The sequence below is a fragment of the Branchiostoma belcheri genome, unplaced genomic scaffold, assembly GCF_001625305.1.
Source record: "Branchiostoma belcheri isolate BF01 breed outbred unplaced genomic scaffold, Haploidv18h27 scaffold1, whole genome shotgun sequence".
NCBI classification, from domain to species: Eukaryota; Metazoa; Chordata; class Leptocardii; order Amphioxiformes; family Branchiostomatidae; genus Branchiostoma; species Branchiostoma belcheri.
This window is the reverse complement of record NW_017802379.1, coordinates 5,086,822-5,111,978: the sequence shown is the minus strand read 5'-3', so window position 1 is coordinate 5,111,978 and position 25,157 is coordinate 5,086,822. Positions and strand designations below refer to the sequence as shown.

At 41.7% G+C, this 25,157-nt stretch overlaps 4 protein-coding genes across 5 annotated transcripts; 1 reads left to right on the top strand and 3 right to left on the bottom strand.

The window, feature by feature from the left end:
- Window positions 1-307: 307 nt before the first annotated feature.
- On the top strand, window positions 308-9,694 carry LOC109466071 (E3 ubiquitin-protein ligase RNF34-like). Of its 2 annotated transcripts, XM_019763677.1 has the most exons (6): window positions 308-461; window positions 1,847-2,185; window positions 5,718-6,008; window positions 6,301-6,528; window positions 6,905-7,106; window positions 7,567-9,694. In XM_019763677.1, the coding sequence occupies exons 2-6, from the start codon at window positions 1,967-1,969 to the stop codon at window positions 7,755-7,757; spliced, it is 1,131 nt and encodes a 376-aa protein (XP_019619236.1). In that variant the 5' UTR covers window positions 308-461; window positions 1,847-1,966; the 3' UTR covers window positions 7,758-9,694. The 2 variants fall into 2 exon arrangements, with proteins under 2 accessions (XP_019619236.1, XP_019619245.1); XM_019763686.1 differs by lacking the exons at window positions 308-461; window positions 1,847-2,185 and adding an exon at window positions 3,067-3,337.
- A 56-nt stretch (window positions 9,695-9,750) lies between these two features.
- On the bottom strand, window positions 9,751-13,286 carry LOC109466084. Its single transcript, XM_019763698.1, has 6 exons — window positions 13,120-13,286; window positions 12,462-12,680; window positions 11,822-11,946; window positions 11,435-11,556; window positions 10,956-11,083; window positions 9,751-10,295 (listed from the first exon to the last, which is right to left on the bottom strand). The coding sequence occupies exons 1-6, from the start codon at window positions 13,171-13,173 to the stop codon at window positions 10,173-10,175; spliced, it is 771 nt and encodes a 256-aa protein (XP_019619257.1). The 5' UTR covers window positions 13,174-13,286; the 3' UTR covers window positions 9,751-10,172.
- A 2,971-nt stretch (window positions 13,287-16,257) lies between these two features.
- LOC109466938 (adenosine deaminase CECR1-like) lies at window positions 16,258-22,134 on the bottom strand. Its single transcript, XM_019764814.1, has 8 exons — window positions 21,736-22,134; window positions 20,459-20,675; window positions 19,939-20,149; window positions 19,541-19,668; window positions 18,639-18,844; window positions 18,157-18,314; window positions 17,658-17,860; window positions 16,258-17,343 (listed from the first exon to the last, which is right to left on the bottom strand). Exons 1-8 carry the CDS (start codon window positions 22,046-22,048, stop codon window positions 17,244-17,246), a joined length of 1,536 nt encoding a protein of 511 aa, XP_019620373.1. The 5' UTR covers window positions 22,049-22,134; the 3' UTR covers window positions 16,258-17,243.
- An 845-nt stretch (window positions 22,135-22,979) lies between these two features.
- Window positions 22,980-24,925, bottom strand: LOC109466946 (arylamine N-acetyltransferase, pineal gland isozyme NAT-10-like). Its single transcript, XM_019764825.1, has 3 exons — window positions 24,740-24,925; window positions 23,849-24,172; window positions 22,980-23,388 (listed from the first exon to the last, which is right to left on the bottom strand). Exons 1-3 carry the CDS (start codon window positions 24,856-24,858, stop codon window positions 22,980-22,982), a joined length of 852 nt encoding a protein of 283 aa, XP_019620384.1. The 5' UTR covers window positions 24,859-24,925.
- Window positions 24,926-25,157: the final 232 nt, after the last annotated feature.

Genomic DNA, 25,157 nt, shown 5'->3' with positions numbered 1-25,157 from the left:
TTTTCTCACTAATTTGACCCCTTTTTGGCAAAATGATAACACCTACAAATAGCTTTAAATAAATTTATGAAGAAATACTTGTATACATTGGGTATTTATGTTGAAAACAACTTACAAATCTATCATTTTTATGTTTAGGAGCGGTCAATCAACTTGCGTCAATACTCTCGTTCCCCGTTCTAATCCTTTTCTGTAGCAACTGCTGCATTTAAATCCCAGAAGATAGGTGTACGAAATGAAACGAAGGCAGAAATATTGTAAAAAATCGTTATGGATGTATCAACACCGCACCTTTTTGTCCAGGACATTTGTGATACCTTCATTGATTCTTAGTTTTAGCTGGGACAGAGAGCTCAGTGACGTCATACAACCACCTCCACAGTAATCTCTCGTTTCAAGATGGCCCTCAGGTGAGAAGCAACAGGAAAACTCCCCTGTCGCCGGTCTGTGGTCCAGATCAGGTCAGTCGTTCACATCTTGCGTGATTTGACGATATTCTCCAGTTCTTTGATATCTGAGCTAATAGACTACCGAGGGAATGATGTCGCTGTTGGCTGATTTTTACGAAGAATCGCCGCCTATTTGTGTAAAAGACTTCGAGGAGAAAAATAATCGTGACATTTTTCTTGTCAGCAAAGACACAAGAGTTGCTACGTGTCACGACTGTGTCTCAGAATAAGGGGCAATTGTTGTGTTCCACTGAATGGTAGACAGAACTATGTTAAGTTACATCGTTTTAAGTTTTAATATGTTAGTTTGATAAGTGATATGCAATCATCTACTCGAGTTAGGATTTGCATACTAACGTTAGTAGTTGAACTTGAACACCATCTGTTACAGAACTCTCAAATTCTAAAACCCAGACTGCATCTTGGGGCAGAATAAAAACAATCCTACAGATCCATAGCAATGTGTCAGTTTATATAATCAAGTAAAAGTAAAGTATCTACTGTGATTAAGATAAGATAAGATAAAGTAAGTTACATATACAGTCACAGTGTGGTAATAAACTTATCAAACATGGAAAACCAGTGACCAGTGTCAAGGTGTTAGAAGAGTCTGGTCACTATCGTAGATGTAGACTGGAACTTGCTGCGACCAATTACTGTTGGGGCATCATCATTAGGTGTAGCAAGTCGTTCGGTGTAATATAGCCAGCAACAATTCTGAGGAATGGCAGTTGAATTGCAGGTTTTGCAGATGGCAAAAAACTGTGTTGTTAATGTGATTGTTCTCGGTAAATGCCATTTAGGGCTTATCACTAAGGCTCTAATGGACTGGGTGGACTACATGTATAGGTGTAACCAAGGACATTTTATCCTATTTAATGTCCTTGGTTTAACCATGGTTACAGCAACAAAATGGAAGTAGCCATGGAGACATTAGGAGTTGCTAAGGGCAACCAGTTTTTTACATGTGGTGGGCTTGTCACTAAGCCCAAAGGATTTGTCACTAACTGGGTGGACTGTAGGCGTAACCATTGTTACAATGACAAATGGCAGTTGCTATGGAGACAAGCAGCTGCTATTGGGTCTTTTAGTGTTTACACAAAAATGTTGGAATATCATATTACTACTCTTAAGAAAGGGTTTAACTGTTACAGTGGCAAAGAAAAGCAGACTAGCTTCAAAACAAACATCTAAATTCTAAAAAATAAATGATAATTATGTTCTACATTACAAATTGCACTAAATCATAGTCCTGCAAGACTCATAAATGTTTTATGAATAAAGGCTACCATTCATGTTTGTTGTAGCATAATCTCTCTTCCTGTAGTGAACACATGTATAAAGTTTGCTTTAAAAAAATAGCAAACCGTTGACAATCTTCTTTGATCTCTTTGCAGGCAAAAATATCAGCATGTAAAGATCTATACATAAGGCACAGCCTACAAGCTTCAACTTCAACAGGGATTTTACCCACAAGTCTTTCTTTCTTGACCTCCCGACCTCCAAGAGTTGTGAACATGGGTGCTGTGGTGATTAAAGCAGACAATATGCCGCCTGAGTTTATGTCTGGCGGCCGTTCCAACGGCTTCTACCCAGGCCGCTCGGCCACGCCGCAAACCGGCGCTCACCCCGGCACGTCAGCGTCCAATCAGCGACCGGGCAGCAGGAGCAGGGAGGATGTAACGCCAGGGAGATGTGAAAACTGTACGCTAAACTTCACAACCACTAGGAAAAAGGTACATGTACATCATTACTTATGGGTACAATCAAGGAGCTTCAATCTGGTACAATCTATGGGTGTCTTGTTTTGGGTGGCTGAGCTGTTGGTTTGTGTGTATGTTTGCCAGGATAGAATAGGTTGTTGATAGCAGGAGGGTGATGGAAGATTGACAGGCTGAATTACAGGTCATAAGGTAAGACAAAGGGAAATGTGGTCAACTTGAGACTGTTGAAAACTACAAAACTTTAATACAGACACAGCCAACCATCACTCTAGCTGAAATCATGTACTCTGCCGTATAACTAATACTGCTGTATTGTGTATTGTGTATTCTGTACTGTGAATGCCTTCTTTCCCAGTTGCACCGCATTTCCAAAAGTTTCAGCAAACTTTAAATGATTCACAGTAGTGATGACATGCAGTGTGCTCCATTGACCTTGCCTGAACCCAGCTGATCATGACAACTATCTTTAGCCTGTTCCCAGGGGAGATCAAATGTTCCCACCCTTCCCAGCATGCTTCATACAAGTGTTTGCATGGTTGACGACTGTCATGTGGTTTCAAATTATCTCTGAATTATTCAACAGGCTGGGAAAAGGGGTCAGAGTCAAGGAAAGGGAAAATATTACAATTAGTTGTAAAATTGAATGCTGTTCTCTTCATTTTATTTGCATTTTATTTGTCAACAAAACGGTTTGTTCATCTGATTATCAGAAAACGGACATGAAGAAGAAAAGGAAATGTTTTATTAGTCATCATTGGCCACCCCTTCCTTGAATGTTGGTTTCTCCCAACCCCCCCTCTGTCAATATAATTAGATTGTACCACTTGAAACCTAGTGAGTGAAGAATGACTTTGCAATTTTGGGTGTGCTCAAAGGCCTTTTAAACCGTGTTTTCACTGTGCAAGTGATAATGTTTATAGAAGAAACAGTACGTTGGATTCCTTTTTGTTGGCTTAGTTAAACAAATGTGTGGTGGAAATAGAATGACCAAGACGAAACTCTCCCCCCCACCATACATAGTAGAGTCCATATTGCTCATTGCCACTGTCGGTACAAAGTACAATCTAGTGCCGTGAAAAACACAAGTACAAATGTAGTGTAGAGTGTAGAGACAAAATGCCGTGTACAGATTGTGGTCGTAGCTTCCATATTCTAAGACGAAAGGTAAGAGCTTTGTTCTTCGTTGATAGATAAATAAATAAAGCAGCTATGGATGTGTATCTGGAGTAACTGGTGTTAGATTTCTTTTGTGTTGTAAAGCAGTTAGGTTTTTTAACCATTGAAGCAGCAATAAGGAAGTTATATAAGCTTTCTCCATGTGACGCAATGTTTCATGTACTTGCACAAAGTTTGCCACAGGCCTAAATTGATTATCGATATGAAAAATGAGATAAAAAACATTCATGTGCTTACATCTGGCACGAGATACAGTAACACCTGGCAATCATATTACATACACATGTGTTTGGATAGTGTTGTATGCATATATTTACATGTATGTGCTGCTAAGATTTGTTTGGTAGTTGTGGCAGGTTTTATCATGAAAACACCATATGTATGATGTGTGTGTCCTATTTATACAACTCATGATTACAATTTACAGCTGCAGAGCTCCGGGAAAGGCCATGTGTCATGTTTTGCCCATCTCACATGGGCATTATTGATACAAATCATTGGTAATGGATCAAACCTTGCCTGAAAATTATGCCCAAAAGGACCTTTTGTATGGTGATGGCTGGTTCTTCTTGTCCTTTTATATACTAAAGTTGGAATTACACATTCATGTTTTCATGTACCTTGTTTTGTACCTGTATTGATATCATAGATATTGTAGATTGGACAACTTGGATGAAAGCTTCACTGGAAACTACAATTCACAGACCACTAATGGCCAGTTTGGCACCATTCCAGTGGGTGTTTTTATTCAGCGAGGCACAGAGTTTTGTAGTGTTAGTTACATATTGTCCTTTCCACACTCTTTCCACGTAATGCTTTACCATTGAGGATTTGTCTTACCTTGAGTAAACAGGACCTGGTTATATATCAGTAAGCTCCGGGTTCGACTCAATGTTTTCCAAGAAAATAGGAAGTATATTTATGCTAGGGTTAGTTCGGGGTGAGGCCATAATTAGTTTATTGTTTGGTAAAGACTAGTTCACCTTGACGACCGAGGTCGGTCACATAACATACATGCCGTAATTTCACCCTCCGTGTCAATAGAAACACACCAAGCTGAACGTTTGTTTAACAGCAGGTTTTCCAGGTGGTACTGCAGTAGTTTTGGAAACAGGAGGGAAGTGGTGAATGTATTATAGAGTGGGTATTATGTGGGTGGCAAGGTGGTCTCCTGGTTAGGGTTGTTGACTTGGTTAGAATCTGGAGGTTCTGGGTTCGAATCCCTGGCATGTCCTAGTGTTGTGCTCTTAGGAAAGGCCTATTTCCGCACACTTGGTAGAAAATGAGTATCTAGCTTCAGTTAGGGACGTCCTCCCAGATGGGATGTAAAACTACCACTGGTACACTACTAGTACTAGTAGAGGTCCTGTATAAGGACAGTCACACCTCGAGCTTGTTGAAGATCCCACCACACTTATCGAAAGAAAATGTGATTGTCACCTGTTGTGTCAATCCTTCCACAAATGTGGTTATATCTCAATATAAACAAATAAATGTCAATGCCACTCTCAAAACAGTCATAACAGACAAGAAAGGCATCCTACAACTTACAATCATTTATACAGAAGTGGACTGAATTTTTATGCCCAGTCAGGTGTTCCAGACAGGACTGTAGTGACAGGTGTTTCTGGCAGTAGATCATACTGTCTTTGTTGAGTGTGTAGGTTGCTAATTGCGTGTCTTGCCAGACTGCATTACTGCCAAATCCCATGCTTCCCTGAATAGCAGCCGTTTCTTTTGTTGGCTGATCATAAAATATTCATAAAATAAGCCGGATGACCTCATATTAAACTGATCGGGCAAAGTAGTATCATACTTTGGGATTCAAAAGCTTTCGGTATTGCACCCTAGAGCTAATGTAACATGAAAAACAAAAATCTGATTCTGAAATATTTATAACAAGAAATTGGAGATTTAAAAGTTCTGGGAAGTAGTTTGGGTTTTTACTACCCAGGAAATGGTGTGACATACTTAAATTGGGGTTAGTACAGAAATTGCAAGGTTGGAGCAAGGACATATATATATTATACTATATAACGTCCTTGGTTGAAGGGTTACTCATGCAATCCTTAGCTTCCTGAATTCCCCATGTCCACCTATCATGTCTATCATGCCTATTGGTATAGTTTCTACTGGCTCCCTGACAGATTTTGAACCTTCAAGTTGACCCATTTCCTGTGTCTGACCTTTTGACCTGTCATTCTGCCTGTCAGTCTTCCCCTATGAAAATACTGTCAACCTACTACATGTATATCCAGACTAGCATGTACACAAACCTTAGAAATAATCCAAAATGCAGGTGTGCTGGTGAGACATCCCAATCAGTGATAACTATAAGCAAAGCTAACATGTCTGCCCTGTGTTCCAGTACAAATGTTACCAGTGCCACAGCCTCTACTGTGACAACTGTCTACTCAGCGAGGCGGACAGAACGCGGGACCGCCGGCGCTGCAACCGATGTCGGGTCTTCTCCCTCAACCCGATGGACCGTAGCGAGCTCCGACGCCTGCGCGTGAAGGACCTGCGGCAGTTCCTGAGCACGAAACACATTCCGTCTGACATGTGTACGGAGAAGGACGAGTTGGTAGAGTTGATCATGAGGCATTCGGCCAATGAGACGACAAGAAGAACAGCGGAGGAACAACGCGCTCATGCAGAGGTGTGTTGGTTAGGATATTTTACTGTGTACTGCAAATTTTTGTGTACAGTACTGCAAATTCATTTACTTTTTGAGTTGTTTTTATTTTGTGGTAGAAGGGAAAAGGAGATTGTTGCAGTGTTTCAAATCTGAGGTTAAAACAATGAATTCGTTGGAAACCCATAATTGGGTGTCATGAATTTACAGTGGAGTGGTCTGGGTGAAAATAACACAAACATAAAACAAAAGTTTGTAGATTTACATGTACAGTATACCGGCAAGTTTAATCTGCAACTATCAACTCTTTCTACAGGAACGCAGAAGAGCTGCCGAGAACGCCATGCCTGGTGACAACAACACCAACTTCAGTTCATCCTCATACTCCACTCACACGTCCACCACATACACATCAGCAACCCCCGGGGCAGAGGAGCAGCTCACCGAGACCCTCCGGCGGCTTCAGGAGGAAATGCAGCGTCACGTGTTCCCAGACAGAGAAGACAGTGAACCAAGCAGTACAGCTTCAAATGAAGAAGCTCCAGTAAGTCAAGAATGTCAAGTCAAAATATCAAAATCTCTGTTTTTTTTTTTAATCAAAACGTTATGGATGTATTGTTTTGGGTGGCTGGGACGTGAGTTTGTCTCTCTGTCTGTCCTAGTCAGTTGCCAGGTGGGTGGGAGGTGATTTCGACAGTTGATTGATAGGGAGGTCAGGTCTGTGCCAGGCAGGATATGGAGAAATTCAGGAAGTGGTGTAATCCCTGATTAAAATTACATAATACAGTCCTATATCCCACAGTTACATTTACGAAAACCCAAAACACATCCAGAGAGTCTGAAATCTCTGTTTCTTGGTTACTTTGTTATGAAGGAGTCTGGTGTCCAACATTTTTATGTTATCTTCTTCCTGCCAACAGCCCAGCCAGCCAAAGAGACGTACTTCACTAACGGACCTCAGCGGCGTAGACGAGGTGGAAGATCTGACGGTCAGACAACTGAAGGAGATTCTATCGGCAAACTTTGTAGACTTCAAAGGCTGTGTGGAGAAGGAAGAGCTAGTGGAGAGGGTGAAGAGACTGTACAAGTCCAGACAGAACAATCCCACGGAAACCACAGAGGGTAAGGGATACAGAATGCGCCTGTCTTTGTGTGTGGTCTTACAAAAGTTGTCAGATCCATCTTCAGTGCTTGTTCAACACTGCAAAGGAAAAGACTGGATAACACTAGAGCAATATGTTCATGCATTTACAGGCATTTGAACTGTCCAATATTTGTGGCTATGTCAGCCGTAGATTTTTGCAAATGATGTAAATCTAAAGTTTAGAATCATCACTTATTTACTGTGCTAACTCTTACAAATTTGCATACAAGCTGAAATGAACACACAGTTTGTATTTGGCTGTGAATTTTTTAATGCAAAATTGTGATCATAATAGCTGAAAGTTGCCAATGTTGTTTCAGCTAATTTCACTATTTTTCAAGTGCAGTTTGGTTTAAGTTTAACCTCCCTGCTCCCTAAGTGACTGCTTCAGTGTGCTAAAGGATAAGTCATCTAACTGCTGTATCTGAACTGTTCCAGGTGAGGGGATGGATGGTGAGAGTTCTGTCCCTGAAGACAGCCTGTGTAAGATCTGTATGGACGCTGCCATAGACTGTGTACTCCTGGAGTGTGGACACATGGTCACCTGTACCAAGTGTGGCCGACAGATGAACGAATGCCCCATCTGCCGACAGTACGTGGTCCGAGCAGTTCACGTCTTCAAGTCATGACCTTCAGCGGTTGTCGGTTGACCTTGAAAAGGATGGTTGCCTGCGGCCGTTTTTCCTTCCAGTGTTTGCAGTGTTACATGGAACCTGTTGACTCTACACACTGCAAAAAATCTGATATTTAACCTTCTTCCTGCTGCCTAATGCTGTAACCTGTACACATTTAGCACCAGATGGCTAATGCAGCAGGGATAAGGTTAAGTATACCTTAAATCATACGTAAAGCATTAGTTATTTTAGACAAGGCTTTACTCATGGTTTAAGCTGTATTGGATTTCTAGCAGTTCTAACGGTGTGAATCCCAGGAACAATCATGACTGAACAGGGTAGAAATCATGACTCTAACCTTGTAAATTGTATTTGTATGTAATATGTGCTTTGTACCTGTACATGTAATCATTTCTTGTGTATGTTGTTATGTGTGTTTCTGAGAGCTCTAAGATACGTGAAAATGATATTCCAAAAAAGGTAAAATCCTGTGACAGTCGCAGTACGTTTTAGCAAATGTAACAGGAATTAGAGACCTAGTTAAAGTTACATGTTATATCATGAAATCAGTTGTGTAGCATTTTTATGAGATGGTTGGTTTCTCTTATTTTATGTGCAAATTCTTAACTATGGATATGCAAATGAAACATTGACAGAAGTAGTCATACACATTCGTGCTATTAGCCCATATGCCAACTCGTATTATCTTAAAGTATGTAACAGTAAGAAAAGAATTAATTCCAAAGTACATTCATCAAATTGAATTCACTCCATTCAAATCTGTCTACCTGCTATTGTTGCCATAGCAATGAGCTAGTCAGTCACATGATTGGTCAAACCTAGGTGTGATCTGATTGGACAGTGATGATTCATCCAATTATGCTGCAAAAGATGTTTGTGCCTTAAATTGATAAAGAAGCCGGTAGGTTGTAGTGTTTGCTTGCACTATGGCGATTTGTACAGTGTTTTAAACTGTGTTTATCTCCAAAGACATGGTTGTCAATGTATTTATCCGAACAGGGGATTGTATTTGATTTACCTAAAGCCAAAGTCTGAATTTTTGTCTTTGAAGCCAGAGTGCCACTGTAAATGATTATCACCATAGTTACAGTGATAGCATTGTTACTGAAAAGTTTAAAACCAAGTAGATATGGGGAAAGGTGGTCACAGAATGTCAATCTTTCCTCGTAAGAAATCAATATTGTTACCAGAATATTTCAGCAAAAGAGCAAATTTTATTTTTCAAAAGTGAATTTTGAAGCATTCACAGTCTGTTATGCATAATTTTATTCCTTGTACACCAAGTGCCTTGATAAAAGTCCTGTAAATCTGAAAAGCACAGTCAGGCGATGCAATTTTTTTTAAAGGCTGTACAGAAATTTTTGAGCCAATGCGTTCAGTATTGGGTAAAGGTTGGACTAGTGTGGGTTTGGGGGTTACTTCTTACTTAGGTACTACCCTCCAGGAGTCTCCTGGACACATCCAGTCTTTGCTAAGATGGTTCTCTCACAGAAAGGGTAAACTAAGAGCTCCACGATACTATGTACTGTAGTAATATATCACTGTACTGGTGTGATGTCTTGTACTTGACAATAGATTACAATGGGATAAATTGTATTGATGAATAGAATATTCTCACCAATGGGTTCATTTTTCTTCAAATCTGGTTACAGACCCTTAAGCTTGTTGTCCTATTTCACCAGCTGAAGTGATGTTGTCAAAGGATATGCAAATTTGAGCATCATACTTCATGTTACACGTTTGCTACAAATGTACCTCAGTAGGTTACATGCTTAATCATTCTGTGTTTTTTGGCGACCCCTCAGGGGCGGAAGCATTTTTGCTGATCTTTGGTATTTTGCTTGACTTTGTGAACTGACTAGAGGAGCTTCTTGCCCTTAATACTAATTGTTGTCGTACCTCGTTCTTGTACATGATGACTGGTGGGTCTCTAATTATAATGGTTTGAAATGTTTCAAGTGTTACATAAAGAATTCCAAGAGAAATCTCAAAAGCTTCTTGTTGCTTTATTTTCAGAAATTTATATGAAGCACACAGTAACACATTGCACATATTCAAGTCGATACAATATTATGATTGATCTTGTTTGCCGCAAATTATTTTTTTACAATTGAAAGTATATATGTTGAAGCCAACAACTATAAATGATAGTTACATTTTGCACTTTTAGACTGACAAACATTTTCATTTGATCAGCATTTAAGTTCTACTGGACTAGTACACTTTAGTTTGGACATAGTGGCTTTTGTACCTGCAAACCATAAGGATTCTAATGCAAGAAAGTAGCAGCAGCAATCAAATGTAACATTGTCAACCATTAGATTTAGTGTGAGGTGTATATTTTACGTTTCCGTCAAATCTACATATTGTCCAAGCATTTACGTAAGGCGGAGATGTTTTAAGTTCTCATTAGCACCTACAACCGACGTTGGGAATACATGCTTCCCCCTTAGTGCAGCACTCATACTTTCCCGGCAGGTAGTTGCACTCTTTCTGAAGGAGCGGGCAGTTGGAGGATCCCTCCATGGTCTCCTGAAATACACATTGAAGAAGCTACTAAATGTAACGTTACATGGTACTTGACTGGGGCGCCACCTAGAAGATCAAAGTGTATTGCACCTGTTTTGCCACCCCTTTCATCCAACATGGAAAACTCCAACAAATTAAAACAGTAATATTTACTAGTATTGCAACCGGCATGAGGACGCATCCTCTGATAAGGCCACACCAATTTGATTTCTTGGTTAACGGATTTGCCCGCTTCATTTTTTTCTGATTTGCAAAAAAAAAAAAATAAAAATTCAGAATCAACTGCAAAATGCTCATATTTTGCCCTGAACAGTTGATAATAGTCCTTTTCATCCTAGTTGTTACAGTTATTCCATCTTTCAATGCAATGGTATCATTAAAAGTTAAAAATTCATTGTTTAAATTTTGAATCAGCCTGGTGTGTTGACTTCATGGCTCCTATCATTTTGGGCCATAATAGGATGCCTAGGCCTGTTTTTATTTTTTATTTTTTTTTCGCCCGCCCGCTCCATTATTTTTCTGGAAAAATCCATTAACCAAGAAATTAAATTGGTGTGGCCTAAAGAAGATTTTCAAGAGGATATACAGAGTAATAATACCTGGTAGAATGATGTATTTAATCATTAATGGACCACTTTTTGTTTGCTTGTGAGAATGTCTCACCTTCACAAAAACGCCCTGTTGTTTAAGCAGGGAGTCGATGATCTGCTTCCACTGCGCCACAGTCCAGTTTGGGCTGGCGTTAACAGGAACTCCGTTCAGGAGGAACCATGGCGTACCGGCTACACCACCTGTAAGGTGTGGTACAACATCAGTTAGCTACACACCCAGTAGTGATGAGAGTCAGTCCATATTCTGTTGAGTTATGCATAGCAAAGTGTTGGAGTCTCACTTAAAACAAGAAATTGAAGCTCTCATACCTCTGTGAAATATTTTTGTATTGTGAATTTCTTGTTTTACTTATAACTGAATTTCTTGCTGATTATGTCTATATACACTTTACCACTTGCTTCAACAAAGCAAGAGAGATGATATACTAGTAGCACAGTATTCAAGACAGGACATAAGATAACGTTTTCTGGGACCCCTGACCTCACTTCCTGTCAGTGTCGTAATATCCGGAATGAACCGCCAATACTCACGAATACAGCCGTACTTCCAGGCGACTCTCGCATTCTCGTACACCATGTCCTCATCGTTGTTCACTTGCATGGTGAAGTTTTTAGAGGAGATACCCATAGACTCTGCTACCATGGCCAGCTTCCTGCACGAATGAAGACAATTTCATAAACATCATGATAATGATATCTGTTATAACTTTTTAGGAAATAATATTGAGAGAGAGTCTATTGAAGAAGACCAGAGTGACTGGCCGAAACCTCTAGGTGAGAACAATCTCTTGCGTTGGAACAAAACGTTTACTTTAAAAAAAGCCTAGCCTGTGGGTGTTTTTAAAAAGGAAGAAATCTAATTAGAAAGGTCCACAAGAGTTTTATGATGCAGACTGTAGAGAAAACTTGAAAACTGACTTGATGATCTGCGTGTCCGACATGTCGTTGGTTTTGGGGATTTTGTATTCCTCCTGCTGCTCAAAGATGGTGTCCAGCCACTTCCACACCAAGTCAGACCCCGCCTCGGCAGCAACGAACGTTCCCTACAAGTGGATACACTTGGTTACATCGGATACCGACAAAGTATATCCTTAACAAAACTGTTCCGTGTACATTCTCGTCGGAACTTCGATACACTAGTACACGTACTTGCAAGCCAATCGGTCCCTTAACGACAGCCATAGAAAGTTTCAAAGATGCTAATAATATGGCGAGATAAAGCTACGCTACGAAGGGATTCTAACATTAAATCAAATGCACTTGGCGTGTAGAAAAGACGAACTTGGCCGTGAAGGTTTCTCATCAGACGATTCGTCCAACGTTTCCACGGTAGATATAGCCTGGGTACGTGTCCTACCTAGTTTACATCCGCTCCGACAGTCGCTATCCAAACTAACCAGCTGCAGGATGGCGCCCAGGCTACTGTATGACTGTAGATAGTTCCATTTGTAGGTACAATTTGTTCCAATACATTTCTTCCAATACATTTCTTCCAATGCATGTACAGAGGACAAGAAGACGAGGCAAGAGATTTGTCTGTCGGTAAGTCGGGACTAACCTGTGCGGAGATGAAGGCCGTCCTGTGGTAGGGAAGCGGGAACATGTGTGCCGTGAACCGGAGTGTGCTGCTCCCGTATGCCGTGGCCACCTGTTTCATGACGGGGTAGGCGGCCTTGGAGTCCGGGCACATCAGGTCCAGGAAGGCCTCCAGCTGTACGGGCGCGGAGGCCATCCCTCCCGCGTAGGCGAACCCTGGGGGCCGCTGGGGGATAGGGACCTGGATGGGATGAAGATGACAGATCTGTTCTGGGATTGTCCTACGCCTTAATGGTCTGACTTGGGTAGTTGAAGCTATGGTTTTGTAATAATTCAGTGTAGAGTGTAACTTTGATGAGACGACATAACATTGAGTTATTGCTTAGCTTTAGGCTTAACTGTAGAATGAACATTCAAACTATATGTGTAATGAACCTCTAACGTTATAGGTGTTGTGTTATACTCAGGTGACAGTCAGTGTGTCATGTGCCGTCAAGCTAAATGGCTTAACATCGTAACAACGATCCCAGAGAGGCATAGGTCTCTTACTCAAAAACTTCTAGCAACGATGGGAGATTCTTGTCACATACATCTAAGGTCATCCATCAGAACTGGCTATGAGAATTTGTGGAGTCATCTTAAGAACGACACAAGACAACAGTGGACGAAGGAATACTTACCTGGGCAGTACATGCCGCACAGATAGCCAGAAGCACAGTTATCCCCAACATCATGGCGTTGTGTCACAGATCTCCAGTCTTTTAACACTCTGTCCCCTCTACAAGAACACGGAAGGACTCTGCCCAGGTCGTGATCGTCATGTGCTTCCTCATCACACCTGACCTCAAATAAACTCCCACCTGCGGCTGAACTTTGACCCTATGGTGACGTAACTGCTTTGTGTCAGGAGAGCTAGCGGCAGGTGTGTGGACTGTGGCGGAGAATAAAATCAAATCTGACTGATAGGGTTACGTATATCTATCTGTGTACGCCACGTAGAAAGGATGAAGAAACACATGCTTGAGAACTTATTTTTAGTATATTCCTGACGATCCTTATTCATAAAAGGTACACAATTTATGGTCATGTGCTAGATAATGTGAAATAAGTACATTCAAAGAGATAAATGTCTGTACGATGTAAAGTGTAATTACTGGCTGAATACAAAATTTTGAAATCAAAGAAAGTTACACAATTTGCTATCGTATTCATTATTGCCTTCTGTGGGATCGGGCAAATGGCTACTGTATATGCAAATCATATTGTCAAATATATATGCACACGTGTGGAATCGTATCATGCAACAAGTTTTCCAAGTTTAACCATAAAGTAGGTTAGTAACTATTGTATAACAATTCGCCTGAGAGGCGGCAGAACGTCCTAGCTACATTACACTGATTATTGACATAATGGTGGTCAGTTATTCGATTGGTAATCGTTACTAAGGACCCGGTCGCATTTGTCGTATACGATCGTAAGGCATTCTTGGGATAGTCGTACATGTGTCGTACAAAATTCAGCAGTCATATTTCGGAGAAAGCTGGTCGAGATCCTTGTCGGTGGTTGGTTCTGTCACAGCCTGCTTGAAAATGTTACGACACCAAAATCGTACGATCGACGCGACGCCCTACGACGAATGTGACCGCGCCAAGTAACTAGAGTATTTAGACGAGGCTACATGTACAGTACAATATATAATTATAATAGAGTTGATTATAACATACACAGGTTCAGCCATGAGTCACGTGTAAACTAGGTTAAGTACTAGTATTTTATACGTCGTCCCAGTGACTCCTATGTCTGAAATGTTTCGCTATCCACTTTGAGACCCTGTCCGTCTTGTAACTCCGTGTTGTCTCCCAGTCCCAGTCTTGCGCACATGAAGACGCAAGTTTGTCGTCAAGACCGTTTGTACCGTGGTGTCTTTTCTGTGGCTCATGATCACATCTAGCGTCCTTTCTTAATCGTTTCTTCACTGGTGTATCACTGTGGTCACTCGCGTCCGGCATTTCTGAGTCGCCATTTTTCAGTATGTCCTTCACCACTGGTAAGTTGCTGACGTCCACGTCACGAAAATCAAATCCTCGGAACACTCGTCTTATTTCGTGATCCACTGTCATACTGGACTGTCTTCCCTCTTCTGCCTTTTCTGTAGCAGCTTTCTTAAAGGCGTTTGACTGCTTTAAAGGCTCGCCTGGCGGCGGAGCAGACTTGGCGTAAATTCTTCTCAAGATGGGCGACTTGTGCCACAAGACGAGAGACTCGGAGTTTTCAGCCGCCTTCTTGGCTAAAGTTCTCACTCTCATCGCCGTGAGGATGTTGAGTTGGTACCCGGTCCCGAGACTAGCCGGTACCTCGGGAAGCCTGTAGTCCGCCGTGCGGCCGGCGCTGAGCTGCCGCCGGGACAGGGCCTCCTTGATGGTGGGCACTTTTCCCGACGTCTCATCGTCGTCGTCGTTGACTCGCAGCACTTCCAAGTCGAACAGTTCTTGGCGCGCCATTTCAGTGAACGGAGTCAGCTTTGATAGAAGTGGTTGAATGAATCCCCACGAACACTCCTCTACATCACGTTCACGACGTTCAACTCAACCGAGTTTCGCACACAGGTGTGTCTCCAGACGGCGTGTTGACGTTAAAACACTAGATTTCCCACGCTCTTTCGCACGGAAATGTAGCCAGTGTTCCCGCCTGTCGGACTAAAACTTGCGGCGTCCGCCTATCCGCGATCAGAAGGCCGCTTCGTTGACTAAAGACTGCATTTATAGTGGGTACGCTTGTGGGTAAAACAAAACAGCCAGAAATCAGATATAAGGGTCATCGCAGGAGCGTTTTAACGCAGAAAATAGGAGTACAGTCGTCAACTGTACGACCACAAACCATGTCTGGCCTGTTTCTGTTTAATGTGCCCATTTCTGTTTATGCTTCTCTAACGGGCCTGTTGTTGGACAGGTATCACTTTCAGGCGGCTTCCACTCTTAACAAGCTGCCGTGAATGTATCACGGCGTTAGGTAAACACCTGTCGTAACTTGAAAACTGTGACAGGTTCTTACATAAACAGATAGGGATCTTTGATTTCCTCTCTGTGGGTGTCTGAAGTCAGTCTTTGTGCTAATTTGTCCCGAATCAGGGACACCTATCGTACTTTAAGAGTGGATAACTTCTTGATATTTCACTGTACTGGTTAGCTGATTGACTGGATCGAAAAGATTGTGAAGAGATTTAGAAGATCTTTTTTGACAGTTTGTTTACCTTTGGCTGATACAGAACACGACTTGTTAGCAGTTAGAAAACGTCTTGACCGAGAGTGCGTCCTCTTCTGGAAATCTATTTTGATGGTCAACTATGGGTAAGAGTAGAAATGTACACTGATATAGACACTTCAGCAGAAAGCAAGCACAGATGGTGTGCAATCTGAGTTTCAGGGGAAAAACACACGGGTAAGGGCATGACCTTGATGTGAATTGACGTCACGCTTTTTTAAACCACAACAAAGATACGTTCTGGGGCGTTCTTTTGAAGTGACCCGTAGAAAGACATCAGAAGAAGATACAGAGCGCACACGCCTGACCACACACTATTGGAGACGTACCCATGTCAAAGATCTGCTTTAGTCTTTAAGAAATAAATTAACGGAACTGTGTGAAAGTTGTTTAGCAGTTTGACTTCAATGGCTGCTCTTGTTGCCTTTCACTCCTTTGTTTATGACAGCCTTTAACTTGCTATAACGCTGGTAAGTCCCTACCTAAATGTTTACCTTTCTCGGTTTATTTGGAAACTAAGGACAAATTACACGCTACAAAAAAAAAAGAAACAAAAGAAAAAGGAGATTTCAGACTTCAGTGTTTTAGATTTTGGTGAATGTATGTGGAAGGGAATATGTGATGTAACGTTAAACCCTCCATGTCCTTTTTGTTACCCACTGCCTTCCCAAGTTAGTGGAATATGCTTTTTTGAATCCACAATTACAACAAAGTTTAAGTTTTATAAAACATAATATATTACATACAAACTTCCTCTTAAGCAACACAGCTCAAAACAATACTTCCATCCTGTAAGTAACATTACATGTAACAAGAATAACATTAACACAAAGCTAACTTGGAAAGTGTATTCCACATTTACAATGTTAGTTTCACCATATACAATATCAGGAAGGACTCTATGCAATATTACATACTGTATATTTGTTACATCTTTCTTTTGTTATACAGGAATGCTCTTTGCACAAGTGCCATTAGTGCACAAAAACATGAACCAATAGTGGTAATTTCAAACAATAGATCAGTTACAATACATGAATGTTTTTAAAAGTGAACCTGCACCATGTTGTTAAAATTACTCTTTACACTCTACTTGTATTGCATTGGTCATTCATAGCAGTCAGTAACTTTGTTAAAAAGACATATTTAAGGTAGACTATTAGTACTTCATCTAAAACTCCATGGGACTCCATAATGCCATTTTAAATAATAATATCTCTTTTCCGATAGTCAGTATTTCTACAGGTTCCATCAACAAATTGACCTAATATTATACCATAACAATACAATTGTAAAAGCTAAAATATCTCTTTTGTCATTTTTCTCCGTGATATATTTTTGTTCTACACGTCACTGCACATACATTGTAGTACAGAGAACTGTCATTTTCATGACAATACACATAATGGCACCTCTAGGGTGGCATATCAGAATATATGTTGCAGAAAAAAATTCCCGCACTTGTATACATTTACTATGTTTGTTACAAACCCCTTCATTTGGCTGACATTGCACCTAGGGATGCTGAGGTGTTGTTTGACCTTCAGATGCCATTGGAAAGGACATCATGGAGGAACGATTTCCACTTCTGTTGGAACAGCTCCATGGCCTTTGACTTTTCGTCCTCTGACATACTGCTATACCTGTATGCAAATACAAAACATTTGTACTACTCTGTGTAGTGTGAAACACTCCCTTCCTTTCAATTATGTTTTACTAATTAAAACACAATTTCAGTGATTGATGGGTTTAATTAATCAAGACTGTCTTTAAAAAACAACTAAGAAAGGTCATTGTACATGTCACATTAACAAGAAACTTCTCACAACCAAACCAAATAAGTTACAATGTATGTTGACCACAAATATCTGGAAACACATACATACACACAGACAGACACACCCAAAAAAATACTTCCATTTTCATGAAGGTAACAAATCAGGTTACTAAGACATACCTTAGAGAGTCCAGCGCCAGTTTCTTTAAGAACGCGAGGTCAGCATCGACTCCACCCATGGCCATGAAGGCCTGGTAGAAGTCGTAGGACAAACCCCTGGCTCCCCACACGGAAGGGTCATCTGCACTGATGACCACAGGGTGACCTTGGGCCAGGAGGAAGGACACTGGATGGTCCCGCAGGTCGTCAACCAGTTTTAACACCTGCATGACAGATGGAGAAGGTATTACCTTTGTATATTTGAGCAGGGTGACTTGGTAAACTCATTCTCTCTCATATCTTTAAGATCCCTACACATTCACAAAAGCTAAGTTCTGGCAATGCAGAGTCTAGCTTCCCCAGACCTTTACATGTGTGCCATCTGCAGTTTGATAACGAGCCACTAGGGGGATTGATCTATCATACGACTTGGGATTTCACAATCCTTTGTGCAGCTGGCAGTTTTTTTTTGCAATTAACTGGTTTCTACTGTACAAATTACGGTTACCACAAAACTGACCTGGTTTGATATGGGGCACACCTCAATGGGAATGCCTTTCTTCCTTGCCAACTCCATGGCGACAGGATGTTTTGTGAGCGCGAAGCCGTGTCCGATACGCGATGTGTTCAGCAGGATGGCGTCCAGTATGTTGTCATCCACAGCCATCCCCTCCCAGTCTGTCAAACACATGATGTGTAAAATTAGAACGTATCATATAAGGTCATATTTGCGTATATAAGGTTATAACATCCTGTCTGTGGTTTTCAAATGTTATGTCAGAAAAGATATCATCTGCAACAGGCAAAATTCTGATGCAACGTTGACCAAATATCCAATGAAAACCGTGAAAATTTGAGTTTTGCACAGGTGCGGTATGTTCTGCCAATGTGCTACATTTGTATGTTGTTTTCTTAATAATGTAGATATATGGACCATACGAAGCATGATATATGAAGCAAAAATAAAATGAAATTTAAAAAAAAATTGATATTACAATGTACCTGTTTCTCCTGCATGGAAGAAGTACGGCAGGTTGACCGGTGGGTTCTGCTGACCAGGCTGGAGGAGGGTGTCCAGGAAGTACACCAGCGGGTGACCGGGGTCCTCCTGTCCAACCAGGTCGTACCCCGCGAAGAACGACGGGAACATCGCTCGCAACTTCACAGCCTTCGCCACATCTTTGGCAATGTCACTTTCATTAAAGGCCCTATAGAGCAACAACAGAAGTGCACAGAGGGAGGAGTAATTATAAATGCACATGAGAGAAGAAGAGAAGATGTGATCACATCTCACAAAGAAGAGCTGCAGGTGACTGTGGGCAGGAGCAGACTATGAGACATCTTCTTGTCTGCCCCCTCCTGCCCGAACCCTGCTCGAAGGAGGACCTGGAAGCCCTGACCCCCAGTGGAAGGGCATGTGGGGAGTACTGGAAGGGAAGAGTGTAGCAGTGAATGGTGACCCGAGGAGAAGAAGACAAAGAAGAGCTGAGACTAGAAACGACAACAACAACAACAATAGTGAAGAGAGACACAAAAATGATAAATTGTATATTTCTTATTTTTTGAATGCATAGTCATCAAACACAATATTAAAATCAAGAAACATGGATCAGAATGCCAGAAACCTATTTTTCTTGGGCTCACCCTCATCCACTATTATCTCAAAACAGTCCCTAAAAAAGTAAAAAGGTATATTTTCTTGAGTGAAAATTGTTTTCAAAAGTATAGTAGGGGTATCCTTACTAAACAAATTCAGGTCATTAGAATAGGATTTGATGTAAGGAAAGTTTCTTTTGCTCATGATGACAGACTGTGTCTGTCCATGGTGCTGAAAGTTATTCTGTTTGTAGGTTTGGTACCATACACCTGGTAGACTTCTTGAGATCAGAGGATACTTCTCTTACCTGATACTTGAGTAGATGAATTTTGCTCCTGAGAAGTCTGGATGGTCCTTCACAAACTGCTCTGTGACTTCTTTGTAAGCTGCCACCACCCACGCCTCATCATGAGTGGTACCATCCAACTCATAGATCTGAACACACAACAACAAGAGTTATTCATTATGTACATTGTCAAAGTAAAAAAAGTGTCCAACTCCTGTACTCTTTTCCAAATACTGAGTGCTAAACAGAGAAAGCAGTATGTACCATTTTTTCAAGTCTGTGGTATGACTAGGCCAGGGATTGAATTCCACAACCTACTAATGCAAAGTGAATACTAAACCTTGTTTTTCTCTAAAAGTTTGTTTTATTTGGTAAAAAAAGTAACTCGTTTTCACTATCAAACATACACTTTAACTCACTTTTGGTAATAGTCCTCTCAACTCGATATACTGCACATTGTCCTCATAGAACTCCCTAAGTGCCTCATAGAAGTAAGCCTTGAAGACTGGACTGTAGAATATAAGGCCATTAGCCACGGTGAGGGCTCCTTCAAATGCCTTCCAGACTGCATCCTGAGTTGGGTATGCCACCTTAGGGTCCTCTCTGACTAGAGACATGTTAGCCACCAATCTGAAATATGAAGACAAACTTGTCACATTTATGCCACACACATTAAAGCAAATGCAATAGACGTACTGTAACTCTTGAAATGTTTGCAGTAGATTTATTTTCCCAGTTTTCGTGGTGTCCCTCTACCAAAGACGTCATGACACAATGAATACCTGTACTTTTGAGCTACAGCGTGATTGCCACCACAAATTAAAACACGCCAAAAAATTCTTTCCACTCCTTCCTGGAAACCAACTCTCTGCAAGAGTAAATTAATTTACGGTACCAGTACTAGTGCATGTAAGGTAAAAGTGATGAACATCATCATACTCTGCATCAAACTTGGTGGCATTTCCCGTCTCAATCCTGGTGTTATTGACGCGTCTCCAGTTACAGTTGGGGTCGTGCTTCGGCCAGCTGCTGGAGAAGTGGAACTGCAGCGCCCCCTGTCGGTTCAGGCACATAAAGCAGTCCGGCCGGTAGGTGGCATTCTTCACCAGCCAGGTCAGGTCTGCCAGGGAGTCATCATGTAGGTGGAGGGCAGCACCTGTTCACCAGTATAAACAAATCATAAGGGGAAGTACAGCCATTGACATCATTGTCTACATGGTAGTAAAATTTCATGGCCTGAGGATAATGGACAAGTTCACAGAAATTAATCTTCACAGTGCTGCAGTGGCAGTAAGTACAGGGAGGAGGCGAAAGATAATGTTAAATGATTTGATAATTGTAATCATAAATTCATGGTTAAGATGTGTACGTCAAAACAGTGATCATAAACGTACGTACAAAATGTACTGTGAACAATCTGGAATCACAGTATTATAGATACATTGTAATTGGACCATGAATGAGATGAAAAGATAAACAGTGTAATGCATTGTGGGTAACATTAATCTCCAAGCAGATCTTTTGGTGGGGGTATTAAAGACAGTATCAAATTGGGTGGGGAAATGGTTACAGACTGGCCAATTTGATACTGTCTTACCCCCAACAAAAGATCTGCTTGGAGATTAGGTAACATGTCAATGTTGAAGGCATGTGAGACATAAATAAAACATGTCTGGACATGGTACAGTATCCTGCATTGTCTAGGCAAGAACTGTTTAAAAGTTTAAGGGCCTTCACCTTTGACCTTCTACACATGCAGTTCAAACCATGAACTGGCTTACCAGCTATGTAATACATGTACAATAAATTCAATTTTAAGAGAACTTATCTGTTACCAAATTATGCTTTATAGAGAGAAAATCACTTGTATTCACATTTGCTGTAATACAGAGAAAGTCTCCTAAGATCACAAACCGGTTCCCAATTAAAGACGTTATAAGATTAATCAATATCTATTTCTTTAAAAATATGAATTAATAAACGACAATAATCTCCCCCAGACTCCTTGTGTTGCAGTAAAAAGAGAAATTGGCTAAGTGATGATTTGCCACAGTGGTTAGCCAGAGGAGTTACATACACTTCTGAAAAATCACTCTTTATACCAAGTGGGCATAATGCGTAGGGTTCAAATAGACCTGCCAAATAATGATTCCCTGCTGTTTTCCGGACATCCCAAGGTGCCTGTTGGAGACTAAAAAGCACCACCACAACTTTACCTTTTGGCATCTTCCTGATGAACTTGAACACTTGGCTCTGCTCTATCGCGGACTTGGCGTGGAAGAAGTGCTGAGACGGCGGGAAGCTGCCCGAGCCGAGCGCCGAGTCCAGTTCCCGAACCTTCAGCGCCATCAGGACTTTGTTCACCGCCTCCTCCGCATCGTCCAACGTCAGGTCTCCCCCCGTCTTCAGCCCGTGCTCCAGCGACAACAAGTTGGCTCTGGCGCTTAGGAAGTCAGATTTTGTCTCGGCTTTCACGTGGAGTAGAATACAGGCGAAGAAAACCAACTCCAAGGCGAAAACCGGCGACATTTTGGTTGGGTATGGTTTGCTTAAGGTTAGACTTTGTGTCGCAGCTCGCCGAGCAAATCAGCTGATCTTTGTTTGGGAGTGACGTCAACTATGACCCCGATGGGCAAAACCATTTTTACAACAGGGAGAGCACATCATATTCTTTGACACGGAATACTCTTTACAAATTACTTGACCTGAACCGAAAACTCCTCAAATCTCGTGTTTCTTTTCTTGTATATAAAACACTGTTTAGATCGATATTATACTCAACCTTCTAGACTGCAACTGGAGCGCAATTTATTAGTATAGTCTGATATTGCGCAATACACCTCTTTGGTGACGTAACCCAAACACCAAGAGGCCACCTGCTCTCCAAAGGGCCTTTGTCTCTACATGTATAAAGCACAATAAAAAGGAAATATGGAAGAAAACTCACTTCACTATCGGAGAACTCGAGTTAGGACGTAAGGGATGTCTGTGTGTGTAAATATACGCTTACTGTTCGAAAAAAACACAACCTGAGCCGCACCCTCATAAGCTCCATCCTGATCCTCCATGATAGAAGAACTGCATTCCTTTTACGCAGAGCACGGCCAGCCGTTTAATTCCACGTAATCTGTAGGCCAGTCGCTCAAGTTAAGCGCAGTGTGTAATCAGGTACATTTTACCGAAAGCGTAATTGCTGCCTCACTAGTAATTCAGCAAACTGGTCGCTTACTCGAATATAACCAAGGACATTATATAGGGAATGTCCTTTTATAACAAAGCAGCTACATTTTAAAAATTTAACAGTTCAGCGTTGACCGTGCCCTGCTTTAATAATAGCAAGCCCTTTCCCGTAGGGGTAGGCAATCTGTTTATATATAATTTTCGGTAACCGTTTTAGCTATAACGTTGACAGAAAAAAACAACACGTTTGAGACCACTTTGTGCACTTGAGAAACCTTACTCACTCTTTTATTACAAGAGGATTTTCCAATCTGATTCCAAACGTGTCCCACAGAACCTTCAAAATGTCATTGTCACTATCCAGAACTGTGGTAGTCTTGGTGAGATGTGTGTTGTAGTAACGTGTTGTGATGAGCTTCCTTCCGGTGTAGGTGACCACACCGTCCGCTAGGTGGAGCACGCACAATGGTCGTTCGGTGAAGGAAGAAAACCGCTGTGTCCAGGTGCACATCTCGGAGAAGTCTTGCAGTTCGTGTTCTTGTAAAGTGAACTTGTACATCACCGTCCACTCGCCAGATTCTGCCATGTCGTCCTTCTGAATTCCGCCAGGAACCGCTTCGTAGTTGTCAGCATCCAGCCGTGCTTTGCTCTTTCGCTGTAGGAACCACGTATCACCCTCTTGTTGAAGCCTTCAGGACGAAATACAAAGTGCGTTCATGTAGTTTACAAACATTTGCAAACACAGTGTTTTGGCTTTAGAATTATTTCCTTAAAGAGAAGGTCGCTAGAGTTGAGGGTGCGCAGAATCCAAGGAGCTCTGTAGAATGTCCTTGCAGAATCGAATTGTGACCTATAATAAACTGGGGTGTGCCCCCCTAATTTAGGGTTACGCTAACCCTATTTTAGGATTACGATAACCCTAATTTAGCGTAACCCTAAATTAGGGGGACACACCCCAGTTTATATTAATTTTTGATGAAGCCGTTTAATATCTGATGTGAAAACAACAGATGACCTCTGGGTCACGTCAGGCCAGGGGTCATGTTTCCTATTAATCTAATTAACTTATTTGATCTACTAACGCCAAAATAGCAGTACTTGTGTCATTTTGGGGGCTTGTCTTGCTACATGACATGTAAATATTGTTACCTGTATGTCCCAGTGATGTCAGGATGCTCCTGGTCTGCTACCAAACGGATGGGTGTACGGAACACACAGCCGTAACCCACATCGGTAACCCAGCTCTCGCCATCTATACTCACTACGTTAATAACATGGGACAACTCGGACGTGAATTCCTCTTTCTCGGCGGTCCACACCTGCGCCGACACCGTTTTGAGTTTGAAGCCGAGCTGACCGAGCAGCCAGGCGAACAGACCGTTACACTCGTAACAGAACCCTCCTCGTCTCTTCACCACAATCTTGTTGTAGAGAAGCTGAAGATCAAGTACGATCTCTTCTCCACAGAGGATGCTGTATGGAGGAATATCGAGGTATCTTTTAACATTTGGATCATGAGGTCAGTGCAACGTAGTAATAGAATGAGTGAATGAATGAATGAATGAATGAATGAAGACCTTTAGAACAATATATTTGTGACAATATGGCTAGCGGCCAGCGGCCTCCACATAGAGACTTAGGTTACGAATTCAAGCATTAGCCTTGCTAAAGCATCAAACCTTTGCACTAAAGAACACACTTTATCTAGAAGAGGAAGAGTAGGGTTGACTAGGTGTGTGTATGTGCTTGGCTTAAAAACGCGAGCATCCTCAATCGGCCACTTGCTTTTTTATTTAGCCTATCAATCTTCTCCCACCCACGTGCTGTCAATCTTCTACACAAAACCACAGTTCGGCCACCCAAAAACAAAACTTTCGTAACCACTAGTTAGCAACTGGTCTGCAGCTCATCATACAGGCCAGGTACGTTTTTATCTGGGACACAGGCCACAGTAAACGTCTCCAAACGTGCCTCGTTTGACTCTGCTGTACCAAAAGAAGGATCTCCTAGGTTCAGGTGTACCCACACTGTGAGGTGTACCTGAGGTTCTCGAAAGGGACGGTCAGCATGTGTGCCTGGTAGATGGCGCGCAGGTTATCCAGGGTGGGGCTACTGTCGCCATGGTAACGTATCCGTGACAGGTACTGTCTGACGTCCATGGCGTCTTCAGTTGTTCGGGCGTGGATCACGCTTAAGTGCACTCTGCAAAATGTCAGCTGGGGACAAAGTCCACGACTGAGCCGTAAACATGGGCTCATATGGGGTCGGAGGGCAATTAGGTCACAACTCTCCCTCACTCACCCAGTGACGCTCAGAAGGCCTTAGAAGGCTTTTAAGTTGTTAAATTTTAAGTTGTTTACAGACTAAGATAAATATCAAACGAGTACGGACATCGAATAACACCTACAACTACTTACGTTTATTTTTCATTGATAGTACGACCACATAGTCGAGAACA